This window comes from Rhinolophus ferrumequinum, chromosome 7 (genome assembly GCF_004115265.2).
Source record: "Rhinolophus ferrumequinum isolate MPI-CBG mRhiFer1 chromosome 7, mRhiFer1_v1.p, whole genome shotgun sequence".
Taxonomy (NCBI): Eukaryota; Metazoa; Chordata; class Mammalia; order Chiroptera; family Rhinolophidae; genus Rhinolophus; species Rhinolophus ferrumequinum.
In genome coordinates, this window is record NC_046290.1 from 9,348,882 (window position 1) to 9,372,196 (window position 23,315).

A 23,315-nucleotide genomic window follows, 5' to 3' on the forward strand; every position below is an offset into this window, starting at 1 on the left:
ATTACTCTTCAAGGCATGGTTTACTTTGAAGGTAAAAGAGTGATTATAGTTAAGGAAAAATGCCATATATGGCTTTGTTCTTAACAGCTTAGGAGACTTGGAGAAGTCTGGATGTTTTAAAAGCTTTCTGCTGGCGGTGGCAATGAAATGGAGGCCCTGCTGGAAGAAACTCAGAAATCTGTGTCAATGATTGCTCTTCTTACAAGAGTTCAGATTTCAAAGTTTTGTTGGCAAAACTGCATTTCCATGCAGCATTTATTAGTCACAATTTTAAATTTATGTTTATGGTGAGATACCTATTTTTGATAAAAATATTCTTACAAAGCCATTAAAGTGATGTTGGTCATAGAGTAGTTCTATGACAACAATGACATCACACAGATTGTAAATGCATCAAGCAGTTTCCAAAATAGCCTTGTTATTTGCTTCCGTTTTTGTTTTAGGAAAAAGAATACGCACGGGCACACAACACACACATACAGACAGAACAGTGCAAGGATACATTACTAAATTTAACAGCTTATTTGAGGATTGGTGAAATTTAAATTTATTTGTTTCTAACTGATGATACATTGACCATATTTTCTGTTCCTGTATACTTTTAAAACATGAAAACCTAAAAATTAATCTTTTCCCTTCTATAAAAGGGGTAGTCTGTGTTCTGAAGCTGGCTATGTGTTCAAGATAGTATTTTCAGATGATGGAGTAATTCACTGTCATCTTGTCGTCATGGTCAAAAACAAGAGAGAAGTCACTACCTGTCACTTAGAACATGCTTTGTAATCAGTTTTGTGGCCGTGCGGTTGGGGAATAACCAGCAGGTCCTTCATCAGGAAGTGGAACGTTGCCACCAAATGCTGGTCTAATGAGATGCGACCATTCTTCTACCTTCAGAAGTTAGGAATCGTAATAACCTGTGCTCCAGTCCTTACTTATGGCAGATGAAGCATCCGGTGTCTGGGAGGGGAAGCGGCTTCGCCAAAGTCACAGAGAGTAAATGGAGAGTAAATTTCAGGTTCTGCTCCGAGTCCAGTCGTCTTAGAAAACCTTTAACATTGCTTTTGTTTGTTTGCCAGCTGCCTTCTAACTACAGAGTACTTGCTGTACGTAGTGTGAACGAGCCTGAAGCCTAACTTTGCATGTGCCATCCACGGGGTAATTTTCCAAAGCTTTATATGTAGAAGTTATCAAAGTCCGTCGGCGTGGTTGATGATTTATGACTTCAGGTGACTCTAACTTGGTTTCTTGCTGACCAGTCTACTGCTTAGCGCTCATCTGTCATTACACTATTATTCAACACTTGTGAAAACATAGTTGGACTGAAAGAATGGAGGCCTGGTCACGTTGTGCCGGTTATTGAAATTGGTAAACTCTGGAATGAAGGTTTGCCTGCCGGGAGAAGAGTCTGCTTGTGCACCGTTAAGTGATATCTGTAGAATGTCAGGGAAGCCCTTCCTGGTTCCCCAGACTTGCTGGGATCCCCCCTCCCAGCCTCTCAGACCGAGTGCCGTGCCCTGGTTCATTGTGCTTTCGGTGGTGGTGGTGGAGGTGGACGTGGTGGTGGTGGTGGATGGGCATGTACAGGACCTGCTGGTTATTCCGCTCAGCAGGCTGCCTCCTGCCTGTCTGTCTGCCTCCCTCCCGGCGCTGTCCTCGGTGGCGCTGTCCTGGGCCCCAGGCGCAGTGCCTTCCATGCTGGGCTGCAGCCAAGTGAAGGCCCATCACCTGTCCTGTGCTGTCTCTACAGGTGGGGTCCTCTGATCCTTCCCCCTTTCTTTCTCCCCTGCCCCTCCCCCTCCCTTTCCTCCCTTTGCCCTCCCCCCTCCTCCCTCTCCTGCCCTCCTCCCTCCCTTTCCCCTCCCTCCCCCCTTCTCCCGCCCTCCCCTCCCAACATTGGAAGATTTGAGTCCTAACGCAATTATATCATTAGAAAGGACTTTTGGTTGCAAGCAGTATAGAAACTTTCTAGCCTAAGCATGTCAGATGGTAACAAGAGTACATATTTGTAAAGAACTATGAAGAGGCTGAGTTTTTTTCACCCTGCTTGCAAGCTAAGAAGTTTGCCTGCCACAGTTTGGTGGACGCTGGCAGGAGACATGAGACTCCCAAGTCTGAGATAAAGGACTTTTATTACTCGTGGTAGTGACCGTAGTTATGGTATGTTTTTGGCGCCAGTTCTGCAAGCCCCGATTCCCACAGGGTGATATGCAGAGGCCGCTGACACTTGTACGTGCAGTGGGTTGCGTTGCAGAAGAGGAACCCCAAACTTAAGGTACCCAAACCTTTTCTACTCGACTGTGTGTGGCTGCTCTTTGTCGGAAGAGAGAATCTCTCTCGTCTTCCAAGGCCATAAACAAACCTGCTCTGTGCTCTGTCTTCTAAGTCCGTTTGTGCCTCTGCCTGATGTGTAGACTCACGAGAGACTCGGGGAAAAGTGTCTACCAGCAGTATGTATGCATTGTGGAGACTTAGAAAATAAGGGAAAGATAAGTCACTGTAATCTTCCCACCCTAAGATACTCACTGTTAATGTTTTAGAATATGTACTTTTAGTGTCTTATCTCCATAAATACAGATGTTTTATATAGCATATGTTTATTTCATAGAAATTGGTGATACCGTACACTCCATTTTGTAACCTGATTTTTTTCAGGTAACGCTGTGTTATGCCCATTTCCCTCTCCCTGCCACCTAGGTTCTTGACGTGGTGAAGCATCTGTGCCCAGTTTTGGGTCTCTTGGGTCCTCCTCTCTGCTCACCACTTAATTGTCCTAAGTGTGGAGTAAGAGTTTCCGAGATTCAAGAGGTTTCAGATCACTTGATCCAAACCTTTCATTCTGTTAAGGTTCTCATTTAATATATTTACATTTCACCGAGACCTTCTGACAGCAACAACACAACTTGAATATGGAACGGTGGGAATTCGGGGCATTGTGAGAATCTGGTGCGTTAGCCTCATTGCTTGAGCCGTTCTGCTCCTGACACAGCACCCCTGGTATGACGTCTTCTCATTAGGCCCTGACGAGACTGTGCAGACCTGGGGTCTGGTTCTTAGAACCTCTTGACCCCCTTGATCTTGCCCAGTCACGCCCACAGGTGCTTCTCCCTGAACCTCAGGACCCCTCTGGCATCTCAGTGGTTGTCATGGGGCCAGGTGGACAGAGCCTTGTGATATGCTTGCCCAAACAGCAGTTAGTTAGTTTTAAAAATTATTCTTCCAGTCAGACTCAAGTCTTTGTGAATAGTAGCAAGATAGTTCATTTCCAGACATGTGCTTCTGTTAATTTATTAAAGCTGTTGAAAAATCTTTTATGGAGAAGTAACCCTCCCGCCACCAACCCTGCAACTCAAGGTGTTAAATATTCATATTTGTAGGTTCCATTAAAGATAGTGATGAGGTATTTATATAAATACAATTTGCCTTGATTTAAAAAAAATTCGGTGCTATTAGATTTTGGATTGAGGCAGAATTGCCAAATATTCTTTTGAATGGTATCTTTCTCTTAAAAGGCACAAAGCTGTCTTATCTTGCTTTCAAGAAAATATTAGTTTTTGTTGACTGATTTAAGCTGATCAGTTCTTGGAAAATTATAACGATGTGCTGCTTGCAAACAAACAAGTCCCAGCTTCTTTTACTAAGAAGAGATGTGCTGTTAAGGATTATTTTCAGTCTGGCTGTGGAAATCCCGCTGACCGACTTGATGGAGATGGTATCCCAGATGCTGCTTGGGCTGCAGCTGTGTACCTCTTCACCATCTCGTCCCCCTGTCCCGCTCCCCTTTTATCCCACATCGGGAGATTTGTGGAGTGACCATGTGTTCACTACCAGAGTTTTGCTGGCCTTGAGCAGAGACTCATTCAAGTTGGCATCTTGAAGAGTATTTTACCTTGGGTCTCACCCTTCTTGCTGTATCCATGCCCAGAAAGCGAATGGAGGAGAAGGCGTTGGGCGGGTCAAACCAGACTTGAAGGAGGGGTGCAGCCAACTTTGGGCTGGCCATGGGGTGCCCAAGGCAAATAAATGGTTGCACTTGGGGGGCCCACCTGAAATAGCACCAGCCAGGGGTCGGAGTGCGAGGCACTGACTGACTAGAGCAGCGCCCCTGCCACCAGCCAGCAATTCAGACCCGGGTTCTGTTCCTCCGCAGGTGGGAGAACCAGCAGTGGACGGCAGCCGTGTTTTCTGGGAAGCAGATGTTGTGTCCCAGGGACGTTGCGTAGTGTCATTCAGTAGGGTGGCCCTGCCCCCTCTCTCCCTCACTGCCGTCCACAGACGCCTTCATTCTGATTATGAGGGACACTCCTGCCCCCATCCCCGTTCTTCTCCAGCTGTAGGTTGTGGCTGAAGTGTAACGTGCTGTGAGAAGGTTTCTCTGACCCCTCAGATCAGGAAGCTCCCGATGAGATGCTGCGTAGGACCCTCCATCTTTTCATTGCACGAGTCGCTTGAATACTTACTGTGTTGATTATGGGTTTAATTTCAGTCTCCCTTGTAGGACGGGTATACTTCTTGGGTCTAAGTCCTGATGGCACATTGTAAGTGGCTAATAAATATCTATTGTCTGCTACGTGGGTGGGGCTCAGGGTTTCCTGCAGGGGCCTGGATCGACCTAGAAATTGGTGAGCACATCTGCAAGTGGAGACTGAAGAACCTGGCAGCTGTGGATCTGCTGGGGGAGGTGCACACACGTGCAGTAAGGGGAGGGCTTCATTGGAAGGTCCGAGGTGTTTTGGTTCATAGGACGTCATAAAGCCAATTGTCCAACAGGAGAGCTCTCGTTTTCTATTTGTGGTATTGCTGATGTTAGATGATATTTTCGGCACCAGTGTGTGAACAGATCACCCATTTAGTGGGTGAACTTTTTTTTTCTCTTTTGTTAAACGACTGAGTTTTTGCTTCTTCAAAGTTAGCTAAAAATTCTATGTTCATGTTTAAATGATATTTTTAAAATCAGTATTCTTTGAAAGGTATCCAAAAAGAAAACTTATTTCTGATCTGCTGTTTATGTTTTAGAGTAATTTAAGAATAGTTTGCTTCTGTTTACCATACAACGAAAGTACAGTAAGAGTTAAAATTGCATGTAAGCCATAGCAGTTTTTCTGAAACTAACTCATTCTTTTAAACAGGACTTCTAACATGAGTTGGTTACAGATAAATATGTTGCACTCTAAGTGTAATACTTTGCTCAGGTCATGTCCTGTAGTTTTTAGACTGTTTGGCTACATATTTGTCAACTTTGAGGACTAAGTGTAGCTGCTCTCAGCCCAGAGCCTTTTCTTGGAAGGGGAGGAGCTGAGCTCTGAGATGATCCCTTACTTGGGTAAACGGAGAGCTTCTTTTTATTGCTTCCCGTAATCAGATTTACTTTGTAAATATTAATGAACTAGTTCTCTTTGATTGACTCTGAATAGATTCCTCATTTTTTAAAAAAATACAGATTGTCTGCAAATTACAAACCTACATTAAATAAACGCAAAAACACAAGTGACTGAAAATCTGGACCCAGAGTATAGGTGGACCCAGAGTACTTGGCTTTGATAGTTTCAGGAAAAAAGATAAAACTGCAAGTCCTATTATCCTGTGCACGTAGCATAGAGACAGCCCAACATTTGTAGGCTATTCTAAGGCCGATACACAAGTTTGTCATTTTAAATATCATGGCTCCTGTTGCGAATGTCAGTATCTCCATTTTAGTCATTTATCATTTTTATTTATGATTTTATTTATGATTTTTAAGAACCACTCAGTCAACCCATGGAGTCCTGGGAAATAATGTCGTTATTGTTTTGAGCCACTAAGTTTTGGGGTGGTTTGTTAGGCCGTAATTAGATACCTGATGCACCAGGCGTATTCATGACTTCTTGTTTTTAATGGAATAACCAAGTTTTATTGTTCTTTTCACCTATGCTTGGGACTGAATACTTTACTTATTTCCCAAATTCTAATCTGTTCTGAACGAATAACAGCTTACTGCATTTAGAATTTTCCAGAGAATGTGCCGTAGGCAATAATAGGCAATTTGAAGAGAGCGTCCAGATGGCTTTGAGCACAGGCAGCGTTTCTGTAGTGTGTGCTGGGATCCGTCGGCAGCCTCCCGGGGTGATTACTTTGAAGGTAACCACGCCGAGTATTCATTTTGCATGTGTGTTAAAAATAAAAAAAAAATGTAAAAGAAAAACAAACAGTTTCATCCCTTGTTTCCAGCTCCCCTTCCCCTGCTTCCCTAAGGACTACAGAAGCTTTGCAAACATCACTTTAATTCTGACAGTATTCTTCAGAATCAGGTAGGCAGGGAACATTCTGCGGAACGCGTCTTCTGGTCAGATGGTTCTGGTTTTGTATTTAATGTGGAATAGTACCATGTTTTCCCGAAAATAAGACCTAACCGGAAAACAAGCGCTAGCATGATTTTTCAGGAGGACATCCCCTGAACATAAGCCCTAATGCATCTTTTGGAGCAAACCTTAATCTAAGACCCGGTCTTATTTTCTGGAAAACATGGTATTATGACGACAAGAGCTTATATTCAAATGACCTTTTAAGGTTCTGGGTATAAAAGTACTACATTCTAGGAGGCACTCTTTTAAAGAAATTTTGTTTGTGAGCTGTCCAGCTGTGGTCTCAGTACCCTTAAGAACGTGACAGAGTGGTGGAGGGGCGTTGTGACCCCCCCCCAGGAGAGTTGGGGGCAGGAGCAGTGCGTCCCTGGCTTCATCCCTGTCTGGCCCTGTGGGTGTGAGAGCGGCTCTGGCAGAGGTGCCCGCTCCCTGCTGGCACTGAAGCAGTCACTTCCCCAACAGGGGGACAGAGGGGGTGCAGATTGATGGCTGTTGGACAAACGAGTGGAATACAAACTGCACGGAGGCACGTCAGCTCTTGTAGAGTAAAACTGGTAGTTTTTTCCTTTTTGTTATTTTGTCCTTCCACTGCGCCTCAGGAAACATCTGGAACTTTTAAGTAAAAGCAATGAATGTAGGAAGTTCTGCAGCTCTCTCTAGGATCTTGATGGATGTCTTGAATGTTTCTAGACCTTGGTGAAAGTATCTGAACCTGCCAGCGGCACTAGACTTTTCAAAGCTGCTTACGCTTTTTGTTTCTTGGGAAAGAAATGCTTGTTTGGAATTGTGTGTCTTGTTGGAAGCCAAAAAAATGTCATCTGTGGTTTTGCTGCTACTAGATTTCACCTTGACCTCATGCAGTAAAATACTGGTTTTGAAGGCTCCAGCCTGCCTTTTTTTCTGCATAGGTAGTTTGGGAGCCAGGTGGAGGGAGCAAGGGGGTAGGGTTCTGGGTTGCTAGCCCGTGGGGTGCACAGGGGGAAGGGGAGCCACCACTTCTCCATCAGTGAGCACGGGGACGGACGGGGCACGGGGACGGACGGGGGACGATAACTCACTCCCCTTCCACTGTCGTCTTTATGGTGGTTGGCAATGTAGCCGCGAGCAAGGACCTGACTCCTGTAGGTGGACGGTCACTTTACAGGCAGTGGAGGAGTCACGTGGGAGCGCGCTCTTAGGTGTAGTGAAAAATGCCTAAGGAAGGATTTGGAGAAATGCATGGCAGAGTGGGATTTCAAACACAACGTTTGGGAAAGAGGTTGTCTGAACTGAGGACTGGGGTGAGCCCCACCTCCCCTAAACTGTCTTGGAGATTTTCGCACACAGAGGTAAATACAGATACAGTGTAGTCTGAGACTTACGCTGAGGGTGAGCTGGTTTACAGCAGTGACTCTGATCTGACTTCAGCTCTGTTTGCCTTGGTTTCTTTCCTGGAAGGTGGGGATGGATAACAATAGTTTTCACACATAGGCTATGGTGATTAAATCACTTCCTGCCATAAACTGCCTAGGGCAGGCCCTGGGGCCACATGAGCATTGGATACTTTTTGTCAATAACAGTCGTGGGGTATTTGTCAGTCTGGTTAGACATCCAGTGGGCATGGAGTAACCCGTCTGAAAATATTCATTTCCAGGCTTTTCTTCCTGCTCCCGGCATTATTGCATGGCTGCAGTGGAGACGTTTCAGTATTTGTGGAGCACAGAAAGTGCCCATGGATTAGGGCGGGTGCAGGATTTCGTTGTCTTACATCATCAGCTCTTGCCAGAATTACCCAAAGGACATCGCTGTGTGAGCTGCAGCTGCAGGAAGTGTCTGCTTTGGGGCCGCAGCTCTGAGTAGGTGGTGCTGGCTGAGCACATGTGTCGCATGTCCTTGGCTCTGTCTTTGTGGATTGGAAAGTCTTTGGAAGATAGAACATGTGATCCATGAGAAACAGGGATTTAAAAGCTTGTCAGCATTAACGAAGCAGCTAACTGTTTCATTCAGAAGCGATCACGGCAGCAAACAGTAGTTCTCAGCATTTCAAGCGACCTTGGAGCTAAATGTGCCGTTCATTACATTGGTTCACAGGGAAGACCTGTATCTTGTATCTGCTGTGCATCAGCCAACGACAGGCGGATGAAAGCTCCCGGCAGAGATGGGACTCTCCCGGTTGTGTTTGTAAGCGGTTTGAATCCATACAAAGCTGCTACATCACACTCCATAATAACGCTTTGATTTTTATTATCTGACCGCTATGTTGTTAAAAACACAACACAGAAGAATTACTAGTAATTTAGAAATACCAGTTTTTTCTTTTAAAATGTACTCTTTAGAAAAAGAAGTTTAAAAAACCCCACAAAACACGTTGCTCAGTTCATCTAGACTTTTGCTACAGAGAAGTTGGCATCATCTGCACTCCACTTGCGTCAGTCGTTCCAGATGTTTAACTCCCCTTTTTCTTCCCATGAGGCCCTGTGAGGTCCCAACAGCCCGTTTCCCTGCTGTTCTGCTAACCTCCAGGATGTCCCCCGTGTCCCTTCTGTTCTGGCCCACAGGCAACTTGACAGTTGGCTACCTTGCTCCTGAGATTTGTCATTCCTTTTGATGACATCCTTGGGTAGTAATATGTGCATGACATGTGCACTGTCTGGGTGTGACGGATCCTACAGTTTATTATGTGACTCCTTTGCATTGACAAGAAAGAAGAAAATAAAATTCTCAAATATAAGCGACTCTCTGCTGTTTGGTGTATATCTGTTCAGACTTTCCTCTTTCTGTTTGTGCTTGCATGCATGGAACTGCACATAAGCGTATGTAATCATGTTTTACATATTTTAAAGGGGTCATTTTGCTGTACAGTTTTATCTCTAGTTCTTTTCTCTGCCAAAATGTAAAACTAAAAAAAAAAAAAAAAACTTCTAGAAGAAAGTGTAGGAGAAAATCTTTGTGATTTTGGGTTAAGCAAAGATTTCTTAGATAAGATTCAAAAAGCATGAACAACAAAAGGAAAAGTTGATACACTGAGCATCAAATTTAAAAATTTTACTTTTAAAATATGCCATTAAGAAAATGAAAATATAAGCCATAGACAGACCGGGAGAAAGTACTTGTAACTCATATGGCTTCTGAAGGGCCTGAGTAGATGAAGATCTGTTATAACTCAACAACAAGAAAACAAACAGCCGTGTTGAAAAATGAGAGCAAGATTTGAATAGACACTTCAGCAAAGAAGGTACCCGGAGGGCCAGCGCTCGCCAGGAGAATGCTCAGTATCACTCGTCACTAGGAAACCGTGGGTTTAAACCCCCGCGAAGTACCACTGCCCATTTACCAGAATGGCTGTAACGACGAAGCTTGACTCCGGCCAGGTGTTGAGGATGAAACCTCAGAAATTAGAATGCTCATGAGCTGTCGTTGGGAATATAAAGTTGTACAGTCACTTTGGAAAACAGTTTGCAGTTTCTTAAAAAGTTAAACATACGCTCACCATATGAACCAGCAATGCCAATCCTGGTTGTCTGCCTCGGGAGACAGGAAAGCATATGTCCTCGCAAAGACTTTCATTCAAACGTTCAGCAGCATTACTTCTCATAGCCCAAAACAAAACAGTCTAGATGTCCATTCCCCGGCGAATGGATAAAGCAGATGTGGTGTGTCGTTTTCATCCCATGACGTTTCAGCAGTAAGGAGCTAACTTCTGGCACATGCAGCAACGTCAGGTTCAGTGAAGAAGCTGGCACAAGGTGCTACATATTGTATGATCCGTGTACATATGTGAGACTTCTGACAAAGGCAGGACTGGAGAGACAGCAGGCAGAGCAGTGGTTGCCTTGCCCTCGGGGTGGAGAGGAGACTGCCCGCAGCAGCACAGGGGACTGCTGGGGAGTCATGCAGATGTTCTCACTGATTGTCATGATGGTTGCACAACTCTACAGTTCCTGAAACTCACTTAAAATGGGTCCATGGTTTAAACAACAGTTCAGTCAAAATTTATTCAACAAAGTGCAATTTACAAATCCCTTTGCCATTTGTGATTTCATTTTAATTCTAAGATGTAGATAACATACCCATTTTCCAGAAGAGGAAACTGAGGACCAGTGGTGGTATGTGACTTCCAGGTCTCAGAGCCAGTAACTGGCAGACAGGTGGCCACATTCAGGTGTCCTGACCACAGCAAACCATCTGCTACAATGAGTGACTTATATGGTATAAGATTTTTACTTCATTAAAATTCTTCATGACATGTTTTAAAGAACATATGATGGACATCTTTCTATGTCAGGAACTGTATTTGCCATCATTTTCTTAAAATTTACACTGTCACGTTGGAGACATTCGTAGAAACAGACTTGGTCACAACCAGCGATGGACTCGTCCCTTAGCTGCAGTTGTCGTCTCGTGGCCTCTCTAGGTTCAGCTCGGTTCCCTTCTCCCTGCATTACTTTGAAGCAAATCCCTGTCGTTGTATTGTTTCTTCATAAGTACTCTGGTGTTGTATCAGTATTTGCCCATGATCGCTTGGTTTTCCGTTGCTTGTACCACCGTGATCGTTGTACCACCAGTCATTGATCGTTGGTCATTTCTGTTGATCTACTTACTGCTTTGGTAAATGATGCCCTTCCGGACTCGTCTTGTGCCTGTTCTCCAGACCAGCCGTCTTTGGTTGAGCTCCATGGCCCAGAAGAGCTGTTGTGTGGAGGAACCGTTTTTCTTTCAGTGCTTTAACATGTACTCTCAGAAGAGAACGTTTAGCAGGAATCCCAGAAGTCGCCCTTTGGGGCTGTGCTTGTCTGCGACCGGGTGTGTAATGAGGTGCCCCACTGTGTCTGTTCCTTTGGTTTGTAGATTCTTCCTTGGAAACACAGACGTTGCTGGTATTCTTGCTCCCCCCAACCCCCACTTTGCTCAAGTTTGTGATGACTTTAAGCAAAGCTGAAAGTTTTATAGTGAAAGGTCTTTAAAAAAATACCTTGTCATCATCCCTTAAGACAGGATTTTAAAGCTGTTAGCTTTTCAGTTGTCGGGGAATTTCATCAGTCTCAGACTTCAGGAAGAGAGGAAGCTGGCAGGGGAGGCGCACTGCGTGTCCCCAGCAGAGGGTTCCCGAGGGTGTTGTGGGTCCCTTCCTCCCTGTGTGCAGGCACCTGCCTGGGGAGCCCGGTGAGGTGAGGGAGCGGATGACAGAGGCTGGGACAGGGGTTGTGGGGTGTGGGGACCTGCGGAGGAGGGGGCCAGTTTGACTGGAGTGGCTGGACAACCCTTCAGTTGAGTTTGAAGGAAGATTAGAAATTAGATGGTGGATACAGTTCTGTGTAGACGGATGAAAGCGTCACTTGGCAGGACCATTTAAAGAACTACATATCACTTGTAAGTATAATATTTTGTCTAACGTCTTCATTTACAGATGGAGAAACCGAGTCTAGGGAGGCGGTGGCTTGCCTGAGGGCACACTCAAAATAGTTGAGCGACTCCTGACTAGAGTGGGTGTGTCCTGCTTCCCTAGGGCCCCTGCGGTTACTGGGACCGCCTTGCTGACCACATATGGAGGCCGCTGGCCACATACAGTTACCCCTGACACTGCTGTCTAGACTTCCTTCAACTTAGGCGGCATTATCAGAGCCAGAGTGGTCTCATTTTCCCAGACCTGTGGAGACAGTGGAGAAGAGGTTATTTTGCATTGTTTATTTCTCCTAAATCTCCTTTCAAGCACTTTTTGAAACAAAACGTTTACTTGTTTCCTAAGTGTTTGCAGAGAAAAAGCATGGAAGAAAAAGGAAATAGTCACATTTTAATTTCTGTGTGAATCACAGATTAACACCCTCATTTCTTCATTATTTATTATAATGGCATGATTTTAAAGTGTCAGCTTATTCGGCGTAGCTTTACTTGTTGTCCAGTAGTTCGAAATTAGATTAAAATTAAAATTTGAAGTGAGCAGAAATGAGGTGGACGTTAAAGAATGATCCGCACACAGGAAGTCCGTTTGCTCTCACTGTCCTTGCAGTAACCTCTTCCGTCCGTGACCCTTTTCTGACCTCTTGGTTTTTATCTTCTAACTTGCCAATAAGAGCTGTAGGTTGTAGTCAGACAAATGATTCATATTTACAAGAGCTACCAAAATCATTTCCTCCAAAGGGGAAGAATCAAAGAGATGGATGTTTACTGTCTTAAAAAGAACCATCATTGCAAAGATTTGCTGTTAATATGTGCTAGGGTAGGGCCTGCCAAATGCGGAATATGAATAATGAGTAACTTAGACCTATTTATAAACATAACCTGGTACAAAGCCCCTATTTGGAAACGGTTTACTATTACTAACTTTAAACACACTAACATAAGCAGTCATTAAGTTGGCAAACTTATCCTAGAAAAAGTGATATATACCTCAGTGCTATATACCTTAGCTGTGCTATGGGAATATCACTACGGTCACCTTCAAAGGACTCCCCTTGGGAAGCTACGCACCAACGCCAGCGCCTAGTCCACCCTTCAACACAATTTTGGAACTCTTGTTCTGGAATGGCCATCAGAGCTGTCGTCATATGACTCTTGACATTCTGTATGTCATCAAAATGTCTTCCTTCCAATATTTCCTTTGTCTTCCGGTAAAGAAAGAAGTATTGGGGGGTAGATCAGATGAGTAGGGAAAGTGTTCCAATACTCTCCAATACTTGGTTATTTGTTTACTGGCTAAAAACTCCCTCACAGACAGTGCCGTGTGAGCTGGTGCATTGTTGTGATGCCACAGCCATGAATTGTTGGCGAAAAGTTCAGGTCGTCTAACTTTTTCATGCAGCCTTTTCAGCACTTCCAAATAGTCAACTTGGTTAACTGTCCAGTTGTTATAAATTCATAATGAATAATCTCTGTGATATCAAAAACAGATTAGCAACATCGTTGCAACAAGTTCACGAATTTAATTGTCAGACTGCGTACCATGTTTCCCCGAAAATAAGACCTCGCCAGACAACCAACTCTAATGTTTCCTTTGGAGCAAAAATTAATATAAGACCCGTTCTTATATAATTATAATATAATATAATACCCGGTCTTATATAAGACCGGGTATTATATTATATTATACCTGATCTTATAGTAAAATAAGACCGTGTCTTATATTAATTTTTGCTCCAAAAGATGTATTAGAGCTGATTGTCTGGCTAGGTCTTATTTTCAGGGAAACACGGTATATAGTAATTTAATATGAAACAATGGAGTATTTTGCCATGTATGACAAAGTATAAAATATTAGAACAAGCATTTACCAGCCAAAGTATATATATAGAACTTTGCCGTGCAAACTCAGCTAGTCTTCTCTGTGTATATAAATTTAAGATCCATTTTTTAGAAATTAGTAAGAACAATCTTTTTGTCAACATAGGTCCTGTCCTCTCTTGGCTAGATCTGAATATAGATATCAACAGTTTGTGTTTAAGAAACAGAATGTAGGATTTTTTTTTTTTTTTTTTTTTTTTTTTTTAGTATTCTGATCCAGTCAGTGCTGTGAAGGGAAAATCCTCAATGGACTAAAAAGTATAAGGAGGAATGTAATAGATGAAAGGAAAACAGTGGCTAAAATATATCGTTTGCTTAGGTAGAGTGCTCAGAAAGGAAAGAAGTAGAGACAGGTGATGGGCCAGCTCCATCCCTTCAAGGACCAGCCCGCAGGTTTCTGAGGGCCTGGCAGATTCCTGTTCCCTCAGGTTGGCCCAGAGCCCGGTGGACAGGTGCGTGGGCTGTGGCTCCCTCAGATGAGTCACACCCTGCACAGCTGCCAGGCACCTGCTGAACCTCCAGGGCTCCAGCCAGCCCCTCACCTGATGCTGCTGAATTTTAAGACAGACAGGGTTGAACGGCTTTATCCTCAGATGTCTTTTTTACTTAAAAGGCTCTCGTTACAGTATTTGTTGAATGCTAGGCAAGGGGTGAGGTGTTGGAGTGAGGGCTTGTGTGCACAGAGGACTATACATAATTCCTGGAAATAAAAGTGAATTCTTATGAAACACACAAAGGTGCTCTTGAGATCTTTTTCCTGACTGTCACACAGGTGATAATGCAGCATAGGTATGTCTGTAAGAAGCGGCTTGATGTCTTCACTATCCTTACTCTGTGACCAGGATAAAGGCAAAAACACCTTTCCTCTGAGTTGGCTACTACATTTATTCCTTTAAATGTATCCACGCTGACATAATGTGAAATGCAGAGAAATCAATCACTTATACAGGAGGAACAAACAGATTTTGTTGGATAAAAGATTGATATTAAGATAGAATATTAAAATGTGCAATATTTGGGGAAAAATGCAGTTTTGAATTGTTTGTTTTAAATGTTGTTTTGCTTGCTGCATAGGCTGTTATTTTAGTGTGCTTGTAATACCACTTTAAATAAAAATACGAGGTGTGATCACAAAATGTGGTGAATGTTTAAATAAAAGAAATTTATTACAGTGAAAGACATATTGCCATTAATCCCCCTCAAAATACGTCCCCTCACTTCGAACACTCTTATCCCATCATTTTTGCCACTTTCTGAAGCAGTTCTGGAAGTCCTCTTTTGTGAGTGTCTTTACTTCATCTTCCATTATGACAACACTCCATGTCACACATTGCTTCTGGTACAGCAGTTTCTGTCAAATAAAAACACTATGGTGTGTGTCTTCATCCACCTTATTCACTGGATCTGGCACTGTGTGACTTCTGGCTCTTCCCCAAAGTCAAAATGACCATGAAAGGTAAACATTTTGAATCAATTCAGGACATCGAGGCAGCCACGACAGCGCAACTAAAGACACTCACAAGAGGACTTCCAGAACTGCTTCATAAAGTGGCAAGAACGACGGGATAAGTGTGTTAGAAGCGAGGGGGAGTATTCTGAGTGGGGTTAATGGCAATGTGGCATTTACTGTAATACATTTTTTTTAAATTTAAATATTCATTGTATTTTTTAAATCACTGCATATAAAGCCAGCATCAATCCTTAAAATTATTTTTAAAAAGTTCTTGATCTTGTTTGTTGGTTTGGCCTCCTCCTACCTTCATCTTGAAAGGAAAGTGACTGCTGTTTATGGGAGCTCATGTCAGAGCTGAGTCTCTAAGGACGAGCGTGTCAGCGCTGAGTCACGGGGGGCACTGGCAGGGCGCTGCCCTTCCCCATCCAGATGCGCACACACGCTCAGACACGCACATGTGCCGCTGTCGTGGAATTCATGTGTCAGGCACGCAGGCTGTTTCCCAGCGCCCTGCCAGAGTGCAGGTGCTAGCCTGGGCCACGTGCAGTGCAGCAGTGCCTGAGGAAGGGCTGGGACAGGCAGGTAAGAATTGTCAGCTTTACTGAAGCAAAAAGAACTAATGTTTTATTTTCCTGAAAGGCTGGGAGAACAAAGCAAGTGATTCTGTTCCGACCAGAGTGTATAAAGTGCTGATTGTAGACAGGAAGATGGGCTTTGGTGCCCCATTGCTTTATTTTTTGATTTACCGATTGTATTTCAATTTGATTTGGGTCAAAATTTTGAGAAAGTGGTTTTCACGATTTTTATTTGTATGGTGCTCATGCTAGTTCATTTATTTTCTAGCAATCAAACAAACCAAATAGGGCAGGTCATGTTGTCTCCATGTTTGGATGAAGAAAACTGACAATGTTGAGACTAGTGGCCTGAGGGAGTGCGTTAGAATTTAGTGCTTCCGACCTAAGAACGGTCGGAGCACCATTGAGCAGCCCTGGCAGTGCACGCTAAGGGATCCAGAACATGTCAGAGGTTCGTCTTCCTCCCAGAGGTTTGTGTGTGGTGCACAAATACCCTTACAGACCCTGAGAAGGATGAGAGGGAAACAAGTCTGCCTTGTATTTATAAACACCAGTAACTTAAATCGGGGCAGAAGGATTCCTGTGAGTGGAATGAAGGGAAAGGAAAGTAACTTTTTTCCTCCCTCTCACCTTCCATCCTCCTCCCTTCAACTCCGCACTGCCCCTCTCCCACCCTCCTCCTCCTCCTCTCCTTTTTAAAACTAAATGTTAACCTTGTAATTAACTGTAGCTGCCAGCACAGGGCCAGAGCGTGCTCCTGCAGCAAGCTCGGGCAGTTCCCCCTGCAGTGTAACAGGACACTTCCCGGCAGTGAGCAGTGCGCCGCGCTTGTTGTTAAACCTGTTGGTGCCAGGTGCAGTTCTATCTACATAGTCAAATTAAATTATATTATCTAAGCGTTTAAGCCATGAGTGGTGAAGAAGACGTTTCTGTAAAAGCTAAATGGAGTGATTTTGGAAGATTTGCCAAAGGCAAAACATTTAAAATTGTCAAACTAAGTGTGGGAAAGACAATTGTAGAAAGAACTTTTGTAAATACCTGTAAGCATTCTGCCCTTGGATTTCTCCTGCAGTGTCTCTGTGTTCTAGCTTCAGCCGAGGACAAACACCAGCATTGGCATACAAGGGTTTGCAAGTAAGGCAGTGACAACACCCCGTCCAGAACTTCACACTCAGAGACCTCAGCCCCGGTCCTGGGACCGCAGCAAGGGGCAAGCCTCGTACTGCACAGGAGGAGGAAAGAACGGAATCTTTAATGTGTGTCTTTTTAATGGCTTTCCGCTTTAACAGACTGAGTTAAAACTTTTCTGACCAAATGGCTCGCGATCAAACCGAGGAGCAGGCTTCTGCACAGACAAGCTGCAGGCGGGAGCTCCTGGGTGGTCATGGACAGAGTGCCCTTGGTGTTTCAGTCACGCATGTAGAAACTCCCGACCGGGGACTGGCCACCACAAGGTGGAATGACTGGCTGGCGTCAGTTGTCCTCACCCGGCAGACCAGTGAGCCATGGTGTCCGTGACTGGATGACCTCCCAGGCTTTAGGCAAAGGAACGCTGTTTGTCACCCAGCGGGCAGGGCCACTGCAGGATGTGTGGTCCCGTGCTTCATTTCGTGGGCAGGGAAGTGAGGCTGTTTGTCCAGGTCTCACAGGTGTTTGTCCACGCTAAAAGCCACAGGCTCTGCTATTGCCAGCTCAGCAGGCGTTTCCTTGCCTCCTGTTTTCTGAAAGGGCATAGCATGATCTCAGTTTGCAAATACAGGTTTACCTGACCAACACACAGTTTTTTGAAAAGGTTACGAAAAATCTATTAAAGTTTACATCTGCCTAGCTCCCCAGAAAGTTTGGAAGAAGGCAACAGAAGAAATGAAAACCTACTATAATACAAATTAGAAAGCAATGCTACTGTTACTTTATTTCATCTAATTATTTTTTACTGGCTGGATTAACCTGAGTGTTAAATTTCAGTTTGATGATATAAGACCTCGCTGATTTGTCTGTGACATCAGGTGAAGTGTGTGTACAGACATGCTGACATGTTCTATTTATTTCTCACCAGGGAGAAGGAAACACCTTAGGTTACTAATGCTAATAATTTGAGAGTCTAAGCTTGGGAAAAATATTAAATGAAGGACTTCTGTAAGTTTGAAGTCAAACATTTAAAAACATTCAGTAACTTTTAGAAACAAAACTTTGCTTTTCTTATTAAAGGAATAGAGGTCTTTAATCAGCCGATTTTTAATATAATTTATGTCTCTTGGGGAGGGGGAAGATTCTCATTTACCTTCTCCAAATGGTTGGATTTTAAAATATAACTTTTGAAAAGTAAGTAAGGCTCATCCATGGGGACAAGATTTCACATCATCACACTTAGTCACCAGCTTCAGTGAGAAATCAAATAGAACATAAATATAACATTTTAATACAGGGTGCTTGGTATTTTCCTCCTTAGTAGACGATGTAAGTACAGATGTTCGTGTGGTTTTTACAGAAGCACAGAAGACTGGACAAAGGAGGACAGGACCCTGAGGGCTCAGTGTGCGGGGTGCGGTGTGGACCTGCCTCGTAGCCTCCTGCTGTGTCATCTCCCTGCAGCTCTCGCCCCCTCTGGGCCTCCGGTGGTAACAGAGCCACCTTGGAAGGATTGCGGATGAATGAAGTTGTCTGTGTGAAGAGCTCAGGATGGTGCCTGGGACAGGTCAGGTGTCCCGTGATTGTTGGAGTAGTTTTCATGGTGAAACCGTAAGGACGCTTGCGTGTAGAAGGCTGATATTAAGACCCCAAAAGAAATACTGTTCTGATGCTGTATGTTATTTAATTTGAAAAAATTCCTAACCTTTCCAACAAGGACGTGAGTGAACTGACTCTCGGAGAATCAGCACTACCATAAAATTGATATCGACAAACCAAAAACGAATAAATAAAAAGAGTAGGTTGTAAGGGAAAATAGAATCTCAGTCAGCTTTGAAGTGGGGTGTGGGAGGGAAGGTATGTCCAGTTGCTCTGGGCGAGGCTCTGCCTCAGGTGGTCACAGTAGTGGCAGCGGCCGCAGCACCAACTGCTGTCCCCACCAGCACCAACGCGTGTGGTCCCACAACAAGCTGAGTTGTGGGCACATCAAGATTGCACAGCAGCTCGAGCCAGGACTCCAAGCAGAGCCACTGTCGGTCCCCTGGACCCTGGCCAGCCTTTTGCGCTAACGGAGCACTGATGGCTGGCGAGGCGTCGGGTCTGGTAATCTTGAAGGCCATGAACTTTCAGGAAGAATAAAGTCCTGTAGAGGGACTGGCACCGCCAAAACGGGCTTTTCGTGGCATCAGCAGTGCCAGGATGCCATGGATTTTTCTGCCGTGCGGGATGGGAAAGCCTGTCGCTGCGGGACGTGGCAGCCCATCAGTTTCCAGTGCCGTCAGAGGTGCAGAGAGAGACTTGGTCCAAGGTGAATGCAGGTGGCCCACAGTTTGTAGAAACGTGGTGGCCAGCATGTGACGGGACATTGTGCATGATTGTTAAATGCCAGGGGCATAGGAAAACAGCTTAGGGCCAGGTGCTCCGTGTGGGCATGGGGGTGGGCAGGGATGAGGGGTATTTGTTTCCATACAAATTTTTTTCTGGGGGTTGGGGGGGTTGCTCTTCAAAACTGCCCTACCCATGGAGGAGGAAAGCTCCTTTTAGAGCCCTGCTTTGGCCTCTGTGAACAGCGCTTTGTTATTCAGAATGCACAGCCAGGGGGTCTTTAGCTTCCATTTCAGTGCTGGAGAAAGACTTGCATTTTTCTGCAACATCCCTAACTATTCTACCAGCCCCACGGGAATGCCCTCCCCTCTTATTTCCATGCTTCCTGCAGAGTGTGCGGCTGTTTTGGCCATGGTCCTAGGAGACCCTCCAGGTTTGGGGGTTCAGTTTCAGCAGGTCTCGCCGTCCCTCACATGTGACACTGAGCTGCTTCCTTGGGCAGTGCTGTCCTGCGAAGCGTGCCCTGGCGTCGCTGGGGCCAGGCCTCTGTGTCCTGGGTGATGGGCCACCTGCGTTGCATCAGATCTCTACGTGTGACCTAAACTCATGCTCAAGAACCATTTATGGAGGAAAAAGCCATAGGTTGTTACCAGCATTAAAAATAAAACTTAGAGTTCATTGCCCACACCAAGGGCTATGTTGTGACACAGTCACAAGAGGTGTATATGACATGCGTGTGTTCGTGTGTTGGGTTGCATTGTAACATGTATTTCTTACTGTGGGTCAAGGCCAATAAAGTTGGAAAGCCGGTAGAATAGATAGATGTCTGAGTTCCTTCTCTTCACAGCGTCCTTTTGTGCTGTTTGCAATCCTTAGCCTGCGCACCAGCCAGTAAATCATGCACTTTGTGACGAGCATCAATAATAAAGATACGGGGAAGCCTTTAATCTGTACTTGGCTGTGGGTCTTGCACTTGGCCGTGCACTGGAGTCTCCCAGGGAACTAACTGCGTAAAATGCAGCGCCTCTCAGACCTGCTGTCTCAGAATCCAGGAGGTGGGCATGCGATTCTGCGTTTTAATGCATGTCCCATGTGACTCTGAGGCACGTGTTTGGGACCACCTTTCAGGGAATACTGACCTGCCTGTGCAGGCACTTTACATGTTATGTTTTAAACTTTGTAACAATTCTGTGAGGGATCACCCGTGTCCCCTCTTTCCCCCCATTTTACCAATAAGGACCCTGCAGCCACCTTGATTCCATTTGGTGACTTCCATGGCATCCCAGAGATGCTAGGGTGGGTCATGCCCAGGCCAGCCCGCCCTCCTCGGAAGGAATCAGACGACACGAGACGTGAAAGATCAACTGTCCTGACTGAGGGCGTTGCACTCATGGGGAAAAACAGGATTGTTAAACAATGACAGTTATAAAGAGAAGAGTGGGCATGAAGCATTTTGTTTGGGGAGCGTTGTTACTGCTGTTTCTGGGGCAGCCTTTTAGACCTGTGTTCTCCGTGAGTGGCGCTAGAGATGCGAGAGGCCAGAGCACGGATGCGTGGATCGGGTGGGCCGTCTGTGCGAAGCACCACTCACTGCTCTGCATGTCGGGTCCAGCTCTGCCTCCAGCTTTGGGACCCTAGGCGGCGGCTTCCGTGGTTGGGCCCGGCTGTATCCTTTGTAAAACCAGAGGGTTACATGACAGCATCTAGCTCCCAGAGCGCTTGAAATCCTGTGATTTTATCTTTTGAACAATAATATTTCCTGTCCCTTACCTTGACAGAGAAACCCCGTGGCTAAATGAGATGTGTGCACACGTTTTGAGCCCCTCGGGGGCAGTGATGTGAACAGAATCCCAGACTGGGGCATTGCAGCCCCACTTTCTCCTGCCCGAGAGCCCCTCCTGGGAACAAGCCGTGTCTCCCAGCAGGAGAATGATGCAAATCGCATGACAACCATTTATTTCCCTGGGCTCCTATCCGTTGGGCATGGCAAGAAGGTGCTGGAGCAGCTAGGCAGGCCGACCCCAAGATGGCACAACCTCATGTCGCTCTCATTACGTAAAGAAAGGGAGGAGGGTTTTCTTTTGAAACTAGGCAACTGCTTCTGGCAGTGTGTAGGCGGGAAGTTATACCCAGTGGGGTTTGTGAGAATAGGAAATGGTCACGTGCCCGGGAAGCTGAGCTGGCGCGGTGGAGCTGTGCATTTTGTGGCCTGAAGAGGAACTTTATTTTTAATTTGTAGGTTATCATCGCTCTTCCCATGTGTGCTGCCTGCTCTTTTTAAAGTTGTACCATTTTATGTTCAAATTCCCATCTAATCTTAGTTTTAATTCTAAGTTGGGTTATAGAGAGACATATCCTCTTAAAATACTATTTTACAATCATTCAGTGTTTAATGTATCTAAACCCTTGACGTGGATCTGCAAGTGATTACATTTGTTATTCCTTTGGCTTGGTGTCTTGGAGAATATGTAGATGTAGGCAGAACTCCTATTTTACCTGAAAGTAGTATTTACAGGCGTTAAAAAAAAAAAAAGCGAAGCTGCAGGTTTATTTCTTTGATATCCAATTAAATCATATTTTCATTTTGAGAATTTACATGTTTAATTTTGTTTAATGTTAATCCATTTTCTACTTCTTGATTTTTTTTAATGGAAAAAACATCATTATTTTTTCCTTTTCAGAAAGTATGTGGAAGCCAAAACCCTACATCATCTTTGGGTTGACCATGTGTGTGTGTGTACATATATATATATAGTTTTAAGTAGACATTCTAGCATTTTTGTTTTTTTAAATAATTTTTAAAAAGAAGTAGAGCTGAGTTCTTACCAGCTCTTCTACAGTTGAAGTCCTGTAGTAAGGAAACTCTTAGTGAAGGAGGTAGAGCCCAGTTCACCTGTGGTTTTCGGTGAAGACAGAATAGCGAGAGGAATATGTAAAGGTTACCCGAAGGTGACATAGTCTGTGCTGCCAAAACCATCTGAAACATCGTTTGACTTTATGTCGGTTTTTAAAGGACAGAGAGTAACTTTGGAAGGACGGATGAGTGTTTGCTTTTATGGGTGAGTTATAAGTCGCCATTAGGTAATACAGAACAAGTAATAAATGAGATGTATAGAAAAAGCATAGTGGAAGGACTCAGTAATTAAACTGTATTTCCTATGACAAAAATGATGGGCTTTCAGCTGTTTTCTGGAACTCCAACTCTAACGCTGTAGGCAGAGAAGCAGAAATTACAAAGATGGGAGGTAATACAGAGAATGAGGCCAGGCCACCAATTTTTAAATGACAGAGGAAAAGGTAGGGTAGCAGAGTGTTAAACACATATTTTGGTTAAGATATATGACATTATACTAAAATACATATTGTGTATTTGTAATATCGTGTGTAAAAAAGGTGATTGGTCTTTAAATATTTAAACTCTTGGAGCCCTCGTTTCTTCATTTCTAAGAATGAAAGGGGTTGAGTCCTGAGCAGTTTTCATTATATTTGAAAGCCTAAAAGCTGACGTGCTCGTCTGTGACAGGACCCCACAGGCCACCTGAAGCATGGAGTTTCTTTAAGTTTTACTTGAATTTTAGAGAATCAGGGTGCAGTTGGCTGTAACACCCTGATCAAAATGTTAATTGGCTGTTGTATGGGTGGGGGTGCGGTGGGCTGGGCAGACCGGAGGAGGAACGCTTGAGGCTTGCTTCTTTGAGAAAAGAAGGAAAAGCAGATGGAATTAAAATCTGTGAAACCAAAAACTCATTTAGGTGCCTGTATTAGTTTTTGTTGCTGCCAAACAAATTACCCCTTAAAAGAACACACATTTTTTTAAATTAAAGTGTATTGGGGTGACAGTTGTTAGTAAAGTGACATAGACTTCAGCTGTACAATTCTGTACTACATTATCTGTAAATCCCCTTGTGTGTTCACCACCCAGAGTCCGTTCTCCTTCCATCACCAGAACACACATTTATTATCTCGGACTTCCTGGTGGGTCTGGCATCTGGGCACAGCATCAGTGGGTTCTCTGCGCAAGGTCGTACAGGCTGAGGTCAAGGCCAGACTGATCTCCTCTGAAGCTCGGGGTCCTCTTCCGAGTTCCTTCCGGCAGTCGTGAAGGACCCTATTGGCCAAGGGTCCCTCTCAGCACCTGAGTTGAGGTCAGTCAGGTCCTTGTGTCATGCCCGCTGCACGGGGGGGGGCACTTTGCTCTGTGGAGGCCATGGGGCAGCCTCTAAGTCCTCCCGACGGGTC

The 23,315-nt window shown here is 44.6% G+C and overlaps 1 protein-coding gene across 2 annotated transcripts in view; it reads left to right on the forward strand.

Moving 5' to 3' along the window:
• The window catches only part of TRIO (trio Rho guanine nucleotide exchange factor), a 320,251-nt gene that overhangs the window by 43,470 nt on the left and 253,466 nt on the right, over nucleotides 1-23,315 (forward strand). The window contains exon 1 of one of the 2 annotated variants that reach the window (XM_033110551.1): nucleotides 18,288-18,318. The exons of the other annotated variant lie outside the window; for it this stretch is intronic. Coding sequence (XP_032966442.1) covers nucleotides 18,303-18,318 — 16 coding nt within the window. The 5' untranslated portion in view covers nucleotides 18,288-18,302. Of the gene's footprint in view, nucleotides 1-18,287; nucleotides 18,319-23,315 lie in introns of those variants that run through there. 2 annotated transcript variants of the gene reach the window in all.